Source organism: Mchenga conophoros, linkage group LG1 (genome assembly GCF_057382185.1).
Source record: "Mchenga conophoros isolate Kocher_MC1m ecotype Shallow Benthic linkage group LG1, M_conophoros_male_GT1.1, whole genome shotgun sequence".
Classification (NCBI taxonomy): domain Eukaryota; kingdom Metazoa; phylum Chordata; class Actinopteri; order Cichliformes; family Cichlidae; genus Mchenga; species Mchenga conophoros.
In genome coordinates this window covers 6,310,928-6,325,781 of record NC_140526.1, presented here as the reverse complement: position 1 = coordinate 6,325,781, position 14,854 = coordinate 6,310,928, and the positions used below count along the sequence as shown (strand labels likewise).

At 40.5% G+C, this 14,854-nt stretch overlaps 1 protein-coding gene across 3 annotated transcripts in view; it reads left to right on the top strand.

Moving 5' to 3' along the window:
* The window catches only part of adamts18 (ADAM metallopeptidase with thrombospondin type 1 motif, 18), a 53,789-nt gene that overhangs the window by 17,521 nt on the left and 21,414 nt on the right, over window positions 1-14,854 (top strand). For all 3 annotated transcript variants that reach the window (XM_085291985.1, XM_085291900.1, XM_085292070.1), the window contains 9 exons: window positions 2-85; window positions 197-356; window positions 1,732-1,837; window positions 2,609-2,746; window positions 2,837-2,990; window positions 4,393-4,488; window positions 5,086-5,234; window positions 13,342-13,514; window positions 14,348-14,478. In XM_085291985.1, coding sequence (XP_085148111.1) covers window positions 2-85; window positions 197-356; window positions 1,732-1,837; window positions 2,609-2,746; window positions 2,837-2,990; window positions 4,393-4,488; window positions 5,086-5,234; window positions 13,342-13,514; window positions 14,348-14,478 — 1,191 coding nt within the window. The remainder of the gene's footprint in view (window position 1; window positions 86-196; window positions 357-1,731; window positions 1,838-2,608; window positions 2,747-2,836; window positions 2,991-4,392; window positions 4,489-5,085; window positions 5,235-13,341; window positions 13,515-14,347; window positions 14,479-14,854) is intronic.

Sequence of the window (14,854 nt, the reverse complement as noted above, 5' to 3'; positions counted from 1 at the left end):
GGTTTCCAGCCTTTTCAAAGATGGCACCATTGGGAATGATATCAACATTGTGGTGGTTAGCTTGTTGCTGCTGGAGCAGGACCCTGTAAGTAGATTTACACTAACTCCTTGCCTGACTGTGCTGCTTTTAACTTGACACTGATTAAAATACCCATGGCTGTGTTCTAAATCTCAATTGTTCTCTCTACAATTCCAGTTGGGCTTGACCATAAATCATCACGCTGACCAGTCCCTCAACAGTTTCTGTCAATGGCAGTCAGGCCTTGTGGGGAAAGGTGGTAAACGGCACGATCATGCTGTTCTCCTCACTGGACTGGACATTTGTTCCTGGAAGAACGAGCCCTGTGACACTCTGGGTGAGATAGGGCTTAGCTCACTTTAACAAGCCAAAGATCTTTTTTTTCTTTTTTTAAAGACGCATGTGAAAAGCAACAGTGTGACTTTGTCTGGACCACTGACAACTAAGAACCCCTTGCATTGCTAAATGTTGTCACATTTTGGTTAACAACAGCCTAGATGCGATGCTGTGGGTGCAAACATTATAACAGGGCTGACAGGTGAAGCGAAAATAGTTGTCAAGAGATAGACTGGCAGTCATTTGTCACTATGAGCAAACCCTATATTTTACTAGAGTATTAAGCCGTGCCATAAAAAACTAGTGACAGTATGAATGCAGACACATGCAGAAGGAGAAGGGGGTTGATATGCAAGAAAGTCAACAGATTGAAGTATAAGCACCAACTTGAGCTGTCACTTCAGGCAAAAACAGCTCATTAAAAATATCCTGCCAAAGCTGTCTGTAACAAAAAAAGGTAGGGTCTAACCAAAAATATTTTAACTAAATGAAAAACAAAGCTGAACCATTAATGTTAATGTTTAAAATCTGTCTCTTTTATTCTAATGGCTCAGTCATCCTGGACTAACAATAGGACAGCAACTTCCTTACAATTAGTTACAAATAGTTATGACCACCAACTGGTCACCCAGAGGTTGAGCATACTCACCTTCAACCTCAATATTTGTCCTAAATTTATGTTCCAAATCTTCAAGGTTCTCGCTGGACTCTCCTTTATTATAAGGGGTCAACATAGCAGGTAGCTTGATTCCCTTCCTGGCACAATACCAAAGGGAATTTCTGTTTAATGGGAAATTAAACAGAAATTCCCCATTTTTGAAGCAACCATTTTAAAGGCAGCTGCTCACAGTTGTAATAATTTGCATGTATCCAACCAATGTTCTCTAAACTGAGACTAACAAGCTATGTTTGACAACTAAATATTGACGTTGGTTATTATATTTTTGGGCCCATTGGAAGAAATTGCTTCCTGAAAATTAGAAACCCCAAGTAAAGATTCCTCATCAGCTTATCAGTTACAGAAAAATCTCACATCTGGGTAGTTAGTCACTGTGCTGGTACTATCTGCTACACAGTTAACAGTAGTCCTCTGTGTTGATTGCTAACAAAGTCTAAGAACTAATTTAAACTAAACTGGGCAGGACATCTGAGGTTACATTTGGCAGTTCTGTGAGATTCCCCTTCCAGGCAAGCACGTGTGTGAAGATACATGTGTGGCACATATTTGTTGTCTTTACAAACTGTCAGAACAGATTGTGCGCTCAGTGTAAGAGAACAAGAATATGATACAGATTTGGGGTTTTATCTTGCTTGTTTTTGAATTTTCAAGTAGCCCAGATTTTCAAATAACTTTTCTCTCCTTGTTGTATCTGCAGGTTTTGCCCCCATCAGTGGCATGTGCAGTAAGTACAGGAGTTGTACGATCAATGAGGATACAGGACTTGGCTTGGCTTTCACCATTGCACATGAGTCTGGACATAAGTATGTTTAGAAGAAAGAGCAGCAGACTGTCTCAGAATGTAATGTCATTTTGGAAGGGGCAGCCTAATTGCCTTTATGCTGTCTGTGGATGTAGTTTGTGTTGAAGTGACAGATGTGGTCTGATTTAAACAAACACACTCTGAAATAAGAGCATTACGTTAGACCCCTACTTCATCCACTCCATGACATTTTATGGGAGAATAATGGAAACTACCCAAGGCAGTGCAGCTCTGTGTTTATATTTATACGTTACCGGTGGGACTGGAGGCAGTTTATTTTTGATATGTGTAGATGTCATGTTGCGGTAAAACTCTTCTGTGTGCCTCATATGTTCTTAAAACAAACTATGAATTAAATGTATTCACCTGGGTAATAATATGTCAAAATATCCATACACATAAGTATCCTAAAGCTATTAATCACTGACAATTTGAAAACGGCATAAGTGTCAAACATATGACATGGTAATGAATCAAAGAAGGGAGAAAATGTTGCAATGTATGAAGCAAACTGTTACAACAAATTGAATGACATCAGCAGGGTCTTTACATAGAAATCTATCAGAATGAGTGAAATCAAGCCAATTTAAAGAATTCATGTTCATTTTCTTTAAAATCCTGTAACATTTTATAATTTGTCTCAGTATCAAAATGTGAATTATCATTATCATAAACTTCCCCTTTACTCACAAACAGCTTACAATACATGCAAGTCCATGTATTTACCGTATATCTCATTGCGACTGAAGTCTCTTATCTTCATTTTCTGTAGTTTTGGTATGATCCATGATGGGGAGGGAAACCCTTGCCGTAAGACTGAGGGTAACATTATGTCCCCTACTCTCGCTGGTAACAATGGAGTCTTTTCCTGGTCCACCTGCAGTCGGCAGTACCTTAGCCGCTTTCTTGGGTAAGCCCAGTTAATGCAGATTGTTAAAATTACCAGTCATGCATTTGGCTTTCCTCCTTACTGACACAGGTACTGTTCTGTGTTCACCAGAACAGCCCAGGCATCCTGTTTAGTGGATGAACCCAAGCAGATCGGTCAGTACAAGTATCCCGAAGAGCTTCCCGGGCAGCTTTATGGAGCAGACACACAGTGCAAATGGCAGTTTGGCTCCAAAGCCAAACTATGCAGTCTTGATTTCGTCAAGGTAAAGTAATCACCTAATTTGTCAGAATTATTCGATCTCCATTTCCTTTTTTTCCCCCAACATGTTGCAACTGCAAAAACAGTTGTAACATGCGGTGCACACGATGCTGAGTTACTGGGGGAATTAAAAAACAACAACATATTTTTTCTGGCTTTAACGATTGTGATTTATTATATCTTTCATTTGATAACAGCCCAGACCAGGAAACAAACAACAGTTCCTTACACTAAAGAAAGAAGTGTTAACCATGGTTGTATTTCTACATGGACCAACAGTCCTTAATCATTTACTTTTCACATGTTTCTTTGCCAACACTGAGAATCGCTACAGTTCCTTGTAGTGAGAAGGGGGCACCCCTGGAACATATAGGAGCTGGAATTTATCTGCTTTACAGACTTAATGATCCAGTGCTAAACTGGCACTTTATTAACTAGCACAATCTTTACATCAGCAACCTTAACCCCCCCCACACACACACATTTGACCTTCATTAAAATGCATTCCATCATTTGAATGGGTCCCTATACCACCACCCCAGTCTGCATCAAACCCTTGTTGTTTTGGTATAAGGCTTTATGCTAGGTGCATTCAGTGATGTTGATTCACATGTAAATTTTATTTAAAATGCCTCAAGCTTTTCTTCTTGCATGGCTGTAATTGCTGGGAAATTGACTTTGCCAAGTCGTATATATGGCATTAGCCCACATGACGACGCCTTGGCTGTTCACGACTTCCCCAGATTCCTCCTATGTTTCCATAATAAAAGATCAAATACTATATTTGCATTTCTTAGACCTGTGTAGGAGTTGGCAGGTGGTATATTAACCTGCATGCTGATTAACAGTGGATTTGAGGGTTCCATTCACACTTTTCACTCTTTTTTCTTGACCCTGACATTATCATGTACAAGGACTTTCAGCATGATGCCATAGCGGTCACCCACCTGCTCTATGTCAGTGAAGTAGATCTGCATAAGGTTAAGTCTTGAACACACCAGGGAGCTGTCTGTCCTGCTTCCTCACTCCCTCCTTTCTGATTCCATTCTCGTTGCCAGTTGCAGTTGGGCCAGTTGCCAGATTCTGCCGCCTGTCTCTCGACCCCAGCTCTCCCTCTGTGCTCACTCACTTGCTCTGTCTCTGTATTGTTGGGTCAGATGACACATACAATTATAGCCGGTTTCATTAAAGAAGTTCAATGATTAGTCTCGACACAGAAGCACTGTGGAGAAGTCTGTCAGAGGCAGTGGGGGCTTATCAAGCAAAGTGATGGTGGTCCTGGCAAAAATCAGGTAGAGGGAAGAGAAAAAGGAAAGGAACTCTTAACCAAAAGATGCCACGGATAATAACATCAGCAAACACCATGTTTGATGGATGTCTCATTCTTTGCGTGTCTCATTCGACAGGACATTTGCAAGTCATTGTGGTGTCATCGCACAGGGCATCGGTGTGAGACCAAGTTCATGCCTGCTGCAGAAGGTACCACTTGTGGCCCTGACATGGTGAGGAATGGTCTCCTTATTTATATGAAAGATCACAGCAGTCAGAATGTTATTAGCATCCTAATAATTAGCATTTTATTGAGTCAAACGAAATCCTTTCATCTTAGAAAAAAAATCCTAAAAGAGCTTTAAAAAGATGCAAGGATTTACTTTAAGCTCAAACTGATGACAGCTCAAACTGCATTTTTTTATTTTATTTGAATACTTCTTTGATCATAGATAATTAAATAAATCAGACAAAGTAACCATCGATGCTCCTCGTACATGCATGGGTGCACATTTTGGACACTACTCTCCCAAATGGATTGAGTTGATTTGTACACACAGAAACATGATATTTAGAAAGAGTGAAAGGCGGTGATGTGTGTGAGTGCAGGGTTTGGCTTGGATCAACCCAGGTCTGCTGCACAATAGATGTGCATGTGTATGTGTGCATTTTGGCTGTAGATAGAGAGTCTCTATGTCCAGGTGTGGTGCTGGGCATTTCTCCAGACCAGGAAACAGAGGCGAGATGCCAGGGCCAACACTCAAGTACTGATAAGAATGCTATTTCTGTTGTCGTCTTCTCTTTCATTTCCTTCCTACTCTTTTCTTCAGTGGTGTCGGAGGGGTCAGTGTGTTAAGTATGGAGAGCATGGTCCTAGAGCAGTGCACGGCCAGTGGTCAGCCTGGTCTCAGTGGTCTGACTGCTCCAGAACTTGCGGTGGAGGTGTCATGTACAGAGAGCGCTCCTGCACCAGCCCAAGGTATACATACACTTGCACACACTTGCAAAACCTAATCTAATTCATCACCTCTATTTTAATGCTTTCGATAAGATTAACTAGGCAAACAGTCGACAAAATGATTCATGTTGTCACGCAGCTGCTTCCACAGTGCAAATCTGAGGTGCAGTTTGGGCCAGAAAGTAATTCTTGAAGGCCTTGTATTCTACGTTTTTTTTGAACACCTGAAAGTGCTGGCTGCCAGGTAGCTGTCAGCACAGTTATGTACGCACATTCTGTTCGTGCACACACACACACATGTGCTGATAACTGCTCTCATCAGTCAGGCTGACAGTCCAGACGGACAGACTATCTCTCCACATGCTCCAGACAAGGAACACCTCCTGATGGCATGCTCTTTTCTCTGAAAGCTGCCAAGTCAGCAAACGTCCCCCATTGCTGCTCACTCAGACAAATATAATTCTACATAATTCTGTAGACCCAGATCCCACAGTGCATATCTCTTTGTTAGCAAAGCACTCTGTTCATGTCATTACAAGCTTGACAATTTTCCAGTGTTAATGTTGTATTTCACCACAAACACGCAATCTCTCATTAATTATCCCTCGAACACGTAAAGATTTACTAGATCTTTTAAACCTTTATTTCGCTTCCATAAAATACAGATTTACTGCCGTTGTTCTATTACTATGCTACAATCAAGCAATGTGGCAAGTGATTGACTCAGCCTGCAGACGGTTAAACACCTGCCCCCACGCTGGTTCTGTAGCATGGTTACAATGGGATACTTGCGAAGGTGATTAATTTTGTGATTATTCATTTAATCTTCTTTTCATCCTTTACAGTGTCATGTGTTTACTCCATAAATCAGAAGTGATCCCATGGTGACCATTCTTTAGCAAGTTTATCTTATGTTTAAAGAGGTTTTGCTGTTTGCTTCACACACCTCAGAGAATGGTTGACTCAATTAAAATAATAATAATAATCATCTTCATCTATTGGAGCCACAGCCAATTAGCCGACAGATTCTTAGATAACGCCTTCAGTATTTTATTTCTATTTTTTTCAAGCCATTGACTGAATCTCAAGTTTTCCTAATACTACATAAAAAGAGGAAGAACTGACAACAAAAAGAAGCAGCTTTGCAACATAGAACTGATAAGCATGCATGAGTTTCTGAGTGTTTAAGTGCAGGGAAATGTTTTTGTCATGACAGGGACACAGTTGCCCTTTTAAATACAGCTGCCTTCATATGTCTTGTAGCCATGCGAAGTGTATATGTGTGACTTGAATGTCTAAATGACTTCATAATGTCGGCTTTTTTTCTCTTGTAGCTATTCACACGATTGCCACGGTTGTCAGCCGAATGCATAAGAGCCTGGACTGAGTCACTGTCAGCCCAATTAACAGGCTGACCTGAAAAATCCAATAAAGTTTAATTTAGTCATAGACATTGACTTAATTCATGTTACAACAGCACAACATATATATATATATATATATATATATATATATTAGGGGTGCAACGATACACAAAATTCATGGTTCGGTTCGGTTCGATACTTTGGTGTCACGGTTCGATATTTTTTCGATACAAAAAAAATGTTCATGCCTTTTTAATTTGTCATTTATTAAAATTATAAATATATATTTTAACACAAAAGTACAGTTTTTAAATTTAACCCTAACCCTTGTGCGTGTTGTTTTTTAGCTCGTCATATTGCAGCCACAGAAATTCTTTTGTCCATGAAACCATAAAGCTGCACTTTCTTTTTGCCTTATAGTCTGATTTGTCATAACTTCTCCGTTTTGTGGTAAGCTTTTCTTTGGCTGTCACTTCTTCACCCTGACCTGTCTTATTTGGCTCAGCAGAACTAAAATATATATCTGTCTGTGAAGGTTCTCAGTCATCCAGGTCATCGTAGTGAAATATATATCCTGCCGCACTCACATAAGCTCAGCGATTCTCTGCGCGATCAACCTCTCACATGTTTAAGCTGCGGGAGATTTCACTTGTCATGTTTGCATAGTAAGCTAACAATTAATAAGACGATGTCAGAGGAATTGGTGCACAAATTATCATCACTCACAGATCAGTGCTGTCGCTCTCTATACACAGTTCGCGCGATTGCAAAGTGAAAGCAAAAAAACAAGCGCAAATTCAAACACGATTTCAATATGTCACATATTGACAGTGGCTCACCCAATGACATAATTACCCAGCTACATTTCTGAAAGAATGCAAAAGCATTGACATATATTTTTCCTTCCTACAATAGCCCGACAGGCAGGGGAGAGATAGCCCCGGGACGTCGGGCTAGCGATATTGCGAGCCCTGTATCTGATTGAGGAATCACTCATCTTTGGAAAAGAGAGTTTATTACAGAGAAATGTCTCTTTCCAAAATAAAAGCTATACTATCCGCTTCTTCTGGGCTATATTCTCAGCAGCATAAGGAGAATCATGTGCTAACAGCTGTCTAAATGACTCGGCTAAAGTTAGTAGCATGCTTGCTTTTTTTTGTCTGCTTCCACTTGTCTTTGCACTAGGATGATGTCGGCGTAAATGTGCAGTCATATTCGTTGTGTTCCCACTAGTGCTTTCAGGTTAATCTCGTTGAAATGACGTTAACGCCACAACACGGCAAATCTCCGTTAACGAGCTACCGCCGATCGCCCGTGCATGGGGCTAGACGGCCAACACGTTAACGAGCTAACTGCGCTAACACACTAGTTCACACCAATGTAATTGAGCATTGCATGGCACATCCAACATACTGTTTTACTTTAGTCCATGACTCGCTTACCTTCAGGGTCATACGTCACATGAAAACCAAAATAATTCCAAACGCCAGATCTGAATGAGAGTGGGGGAGGTCCATGTTAAAAGGAGAGCTTAACTTCTGTCTCGCTAGCTTGCCCTGCGCTCTTCCTTCGGACTATGCTGTCTGTGTTGAGCGCTCAGTGGATCTGCGCTGGACAGTGCAGCCTAGGCGGAGTAGTCGAACACAGATTCACTGAGCGCTCAACACAGACAGCATCGTCAGAAGGAAAATTGATAAAATAAATTACAAATGTTGTATTGTTCGATACATATGCGTACCGAACCGAAAGCACTGTATCGAACGGTTCAATATCGATACGAATATCGTTGCACCCCTAATATATATATATATATATATATATATATACACACACACACACACACACACACACAGGGGTGCACATAAGTGGTCTGCAGGTGCGCATTCGCTGTCAAAATAAAAGACGCGAAGAAGTTCGCATTCATATAAAAGGCACTGTTTTTGTCTGCCAGAGTGGGATTTTCACTGCATATTCTGCACCACATCTCTGTGCATTCATCATTTGTTTGAAGCCAGCTCACCTCCTGCAACCACTTTTCCGAGAATTTTCTGGACGCACCTGCGCACCACTTATGTGCACCTCTGTATAAGACTTGGACTATGTCACACATAGTATCACTACTTGTATTTCTTACCATAAGTCTAAGTATTTCTAACTTTTCTAACTAACTGCCCTTCCGTTGCAATATAAAACCCTTTCAAGTTACACATTTTCACCCTCTAACCAGTGCTATTACCCTTGTGTATTAGGATTCACACAACTTCAACTTCTATTTCACTTGAAAAAACAAAAACAAACCAAGTTAATATCACTGTAGCATGTGAACCTGTAATTGGAGTTAATTTGACTTACAGCAGCAACAAAAGTACTTGTTTAGGGTAAGGAAGAACTCATATTTAATGTTAAAATACAACCTTTCAACCCTTTACTTACATTACAAAGCTTAATGTTACCAGTGTGATAAGGTAGAAGAGGCCTCTATAATCAGGGTAAGGTAATATGCACCTTGTGCAGTCCTAGTGAGTAGAAAGAGGCACTTACAATTCGAATTTATAGAACTGATTACAGTTAACAATTGTGATTTAATAAGCTGATAACATTTGAAATAGGTGGTTTGGTGTCTGAAATCACACAAAGCCAGATAAATGCATTGTATTGTCTCATTCTTTTTCTCTGTACACATTAAACAGCATTAAGTTATCATGTTTTTCCAAACTTGGAAATAGAAATAATATGCAATTAGACTTTTCTAGTTGTCTGCAAGGAGAAATGGTACCTGTTTTGGTATTGTGATGCTGATGTATAATAAATAAGAATCAATGAAATGGACTGAACTTTCTGTACGGTGCTGCATGTCTCATTGTGCAGTATGATCTCCAGAGTAAACCGCAAACAGTGATTTCCACTACATTGTCACAATCAGTTTCTAGTTTAAGTTGCATTTTTGATTTTTGCAGTTCTATCAAAACGATCTGACTACATTTTTTTGCCTTCATTTTAAATGTCACAAATTTTAAGCCGAGTGTTCAAATGATTCCTTAAAAATGTATTTATTTATTTTTTTCCATTGACCCATTTCATTATATCAACTCTATTATGGAGTCCATTAAGATATTCACAGAGTTACAGTGTCTTATTTACTCATCCGGCTTCATCACTGCTTACTTAACAGCAGGCAGTCACCAATGTGTCTGTTCTGTCCATCACAGCCGACTCGTCTCCTAATCCCTGCGAGGGATCAAAGAGACAGGCTGCTTCTCATATGATACACATTATACACCATGACTGGCAGACCGAAAAGGGTCAGGTTATCTGCCAAGTTCATTTATCATTCTTGTAGAACTAAGCAAAGCATTGTAGGAGAAGCTGCTGAAAATAATGGATTGATGCTACCAACCGTTGAGTTACGGGGTCAGACAAACAGAGAGGGGATGGAAAGATGTTGAAGGCTAAACATTAAATCCATTAATGAAATGTAATGATATCATTATCAGAATAAACACAATTAGTTGTCAGAACTCCTTAAATGTAAATAGGCTGTGGTTGTCTGTATAAAGCACTGTTTCACATGCATCGCCATCCTCAGCTGAAAGAATTCAGCCATTCAGACAGACCCAAGCCTGATCCCGACAGCAGTGTGTACCCCTGAGTCACATTTTACTCCATGACTCATGATATTCAGAGTGTGTTTGTCCCCAGTAATCTCTGTGATTATTTTGGCCCCTCTGCTCTTAATCTGGGCAGAACGAGAAGGATTAGCCTGAATTGGAGTGCCTGTGTCTGTTATCATCTTTACCCCTAAACTGAACCGTCTGGATAGTCTGGGGGTGTGCTACTAAAAACTTGTGAAAATATCCCTGACACTTGTAACCTTTGCCTTGCTACAGAATCCTCAGTCAGCAGGAACAGATCCTAAAATAATTTGATTCTGCACAAACTCATTCATTTTATAAGGTAAGCACGTATGTTTTGCTCAGGCTTGTACAAGGCTTCCGATCAGCCGACTAAAGCCTTCCCTTCTAGGAGTAGCTCCAAAATGGAAAATGAATCTTCTCCCCTTGCCTCCCTCTTTTCCTCACTCCATCTCTGTCCTTGCTCTTTCATTCCCTGTAGACCACCTGCCAGATCAAAGATCCTAATCCTTAGCAAAAAGCCTGGGAGATTAGGTTCATGATCTTGACCTGGTTTTATAAGGAGCATTTTTTTGGCACACCCCATTTCAACAGGGTACACGATTAGGGAATGATGGTACTTAGACCATTGTTTGGTTGGAATCTCCCAGTGGACTTGTAAAGGGGTCACAGCAGCAGAATGTGGATCTATTTTTTATGTGAACTGCAGAAAGGGAAGTCCTGTGAGGGACAGGGAGGGAGCAGTTGACTCAGAAAGATGACAAGACTAGACATAGTGACCTCTGAACTACAGGGGTTTCGGCTTCTGTCTTTGGGCAGATTTAGTAGGCTACTGGGACATTTAAACACCCTTCAGGGTCATAAGGACCCTGCATTGGGGCTTGTTGTATCTGGTTTCTGTCTTGTTGTTAGAAGTAAATTTACAGTTGCAATGATACTGGATCATCCAGATAGGAGAGGAAAGAATGATAAAGAGAAAAGGAAGAGAGACAAAGAGTGCTGTGAAACTTAGGGGCCACTTGTACAAAGTCTATGAAGTGCATTCAACTCCCTTCTCGAGTAAACAGCCCATCTTATGTGATTCTCAGATCATGAGACCTTGACTGATGGAGTATACACCGTAAACCCCCGCTGGCCTGCCGTAAGCACATTACCATATGGGCTGCATTTGTCTGCTGCTAAGTCTTAATAAGATCAGGAGTGCAAAACCTGTGCCAAATCCCCCTCTCACCAAGGGATGCATGCTTGGCACACAGCAAATTCACACATATACACAGGCACACCTTGAATGGAGTTCCATCAGTCTTGGCAGCTAAGTCATTCTGTGATTGAGTCCAGGGCAGAACAGATATCTGCTTGTCTTGTTTGCTGACATCCATTATACACAGACATTTTCATTTGCTGCAGAAAACTCGAAAGAAATATACATCTAGTTTTTCCTGTGGTGTTTACTGTTTCTATTAGGCACTGTTTGTGTTCCATTGCCAAAGTGTTTCATTATATTGTCACACTTAGTGAACTGTTTTTATTAGACGTGTTTGATCAGCATGGTTCTCCAGTCTCTGTATGTATGTGTGTGTCTGCGTGCGCACTTCTGTAAACAGCTAAACTCAATTTTCTCTGTTGGTGGTTGTGTTGGAATGCCTGGCATGGGTTTAGAGAGCCTGGGAAGTCTGACATGGCATCTTGATGTTCACTTAATGTCAAGAGTCTGGTTGTGTTTTCTAATAAGTGGTGACTGGTTTGATCATTTTGGTGACACATTAAAGCGCCACTTCCTTTTTATCAGCTGTTGATTTTATTCATGTGGTATATAAATTGTTGATTCAGCATAGCTTGTAAGCATGTGACTTATGATGTGATGAAGTAGCGTTAAAAATCCCACTTTATTCAGTTAAATGATTCAGTACTTGGATAAATAACTTCCAAAGCTTAAAAAACGAGTTTTATGGGCTAGTATGAATTTTTGACTGTTTGCTGAGAGAGATCACTGACAAAATCTGCATGTTTTTGATGATATAAACTTGAAGCTGCAGGCAGCAGCCAGTTGGTGAAATTTACCATTTAGAATGGGTAAATATCTAGCTTGATGTTTTTCAAAGATAAATAAATGTTACACTTTTTAAAATATTTTAAATACACACATTAAAATAGACAGATATGTGTATTGTGTGATATATGTTGAGGTATATGCTGAGCAACAAAAACTTTTGCCTAATGTGCTGCTGGTCCTTCACGTCCTGCCAAACAGCTTGGATACATTTGAGTCGAGGACTCTGCAGGATTTCCGAAGGTCCATCCAGCCAACTATTTTATTAACTACTTTCCCACCCATGGTCACGGGGACTTGAGCTTATTGCAGCTGACAGTGGATGAGAGGCAGGTTTCACTGTGAGAAACCCACTGGTCTATTCCAGGGCTAAAGCAGAGAGACAGGCAACTATTCACACCTACGGCCAATTTAAAACCACATAGGGCTGTTAACAGTATCTTTATATTGTGCTATCTATTATACCAGTATACCATGTAAGGCACCCTAAATTATTCAGCTAGACCCTAATAAGACATTAATAAGAGATCCTTGAAATACTATCAGTTGCAAGTCGAAGTCACAATGTACCAGACCTGTTCCAGGACAACACCCTTTCCCTGGTTCATGGTTTGTGCCAAATACTTCCAGGAATATTCTGATGGACATCTGACGATAAGAATTTGGCCTTTGTTAAAGTAGCTAAGGTCTTTACACCTGACCATTTATCTCCCATCCAACTCCTCGACTACAAGAAATGACCATTCATTTATTGTATAGTCTTTTACTTTTAAATGTACAGACTTTTTTATGTACTCCATTTGCATGTTAATCATTATTGCTTCTGCAAGATGGCTTTTACAGCTTTCTCACAGGTGTACAGGGATTTCATTGAAAAAGTTATATGAATAGAACGAGAACTAGAAGTGTTGAAAAGAAAAAATTTGGGTGGATCTTTTCCACTGACCAGCTGTCTCTCCCGTGAACTGCTCTGGCACGTTAGTGCTGTTGATATATTGCCAAAGGTCCTGTAGCACTTAAACAAATCTACCTTCCCTGTAATTCCTCTCCCTTTTCTCTGTCTTATCTCGTCTTCTACCCAGGCCACAGAACAATGGCAAGTTTTGCTCAGGCCCCAGCCGTCTCAACCAGCTGTGTAATATTCGTCCATGCCCTCCCAATGCTGTGGATTTCCGTGCCCAACAGTGCGCTGAGTACAACAGCAAGCCCTTCAGGGGCTGGTATTATAAGTGGAAACCCTACACCAAAGTGGATGGTAGGTGGTCAGTTACTTACAATCCCCACAAGTAAATGACACAAAATACAAAATACACAGTAGATCTTGTGGATTATGAGTAAATACAGTGATTTACTGTATTCTTGGCACATTATATTCATTGGCTAAAGGCCACAGAGCTTTTAAATATACAGAGAATTGCAGATTGTTCAGGGCAGGTTTGCTTGTCTTAATTCTCTAGATCTTTTATATTCTGCACCCGCTCTGCTTCCCCAAAACTCTTTTAAAAAGAGTTTCTGTAATGCCAACCTCTATTTACTGCTGCAATGATTAGGGCCAATAAGCTGAAGGAAACTATCACTGTGTGTAATGTGCATGGAAGACATGTAGCCACCTGCACCCTCTGACACACCGAGAATAGATTTAAAAAGGAAGCCTGCGGGCCAGCTTTGTTACACAGAGCAAGGGAAAGAGAGTGCAGTGAAGGAGAGCCGTGTGTTTGGCTGTCGTCCCAGGCCTGTTTAAGCTGGAGATGAATGGGGGGTGATCTAGAGAGGAACAGATTCTGAACTGCCTTCTGGGACCTTGGGCCAAGTCACCTTCATCGTCATTTATTTTAATCAAAGACGGCTGTAGAGACTTGTCTGTGATAACTGATCTGAACTACAAAATAAACCTGTAGCTCCATATGAATACCCCTGGGTGCATTCGTAGTTGCTGTCTTTTGTGTTTCAGTCTTAGTGCATACCTGCAGAGTCAGTAGCCTCTGCAGCTGTAAACTGACCAGACAATAAAACTTGAAGAACAGTTTGTGCATTTTACAGGTGATGCCATCATTCTTAATGATACCTCTCTTCCTCTCCTCTGTGCAGATGAAGACATCTGCAAGCTGTACTGCATTGCAGAAGACTATGACTTCTTCTTTGCTATGTCCAGCAAAGTTAAAGATGGCACTTCCTGCTCTGACCACAAAGAAGATGTCTGCATTGATGGAGTGTGTGAGGTATATCAGCTCTGTGGATTCACTGTACTCCAAAAGTGAATGTTTTCTGTTGTCTAGTGGTTGTATGAGAGGCACAGTTAGTGTCAGAATCAAAAGACAGTGCAGTTGTCTGTAGATAATCAGTATGTGCAGTTGCATCAAATGCATTGAGTAAATGGAAAAAGGGTAAAAAAATCTTTTGGAGTAATTTCTTTGGCTTACTTAGCACTGGGAAGACACTTTTGCACTATTTTAATGTATTCTCTGTTTTCCTTTATTTATGAGCTCTTTATGAAAGCGTTTTAAAATTGTTGTCACCTCAGAGTAACGCTGCTTCTCTAGTCAAGGTGATATTCATCTTGTAGTCTTTCTTCTTGAGTTATCACCCTTTGATGCA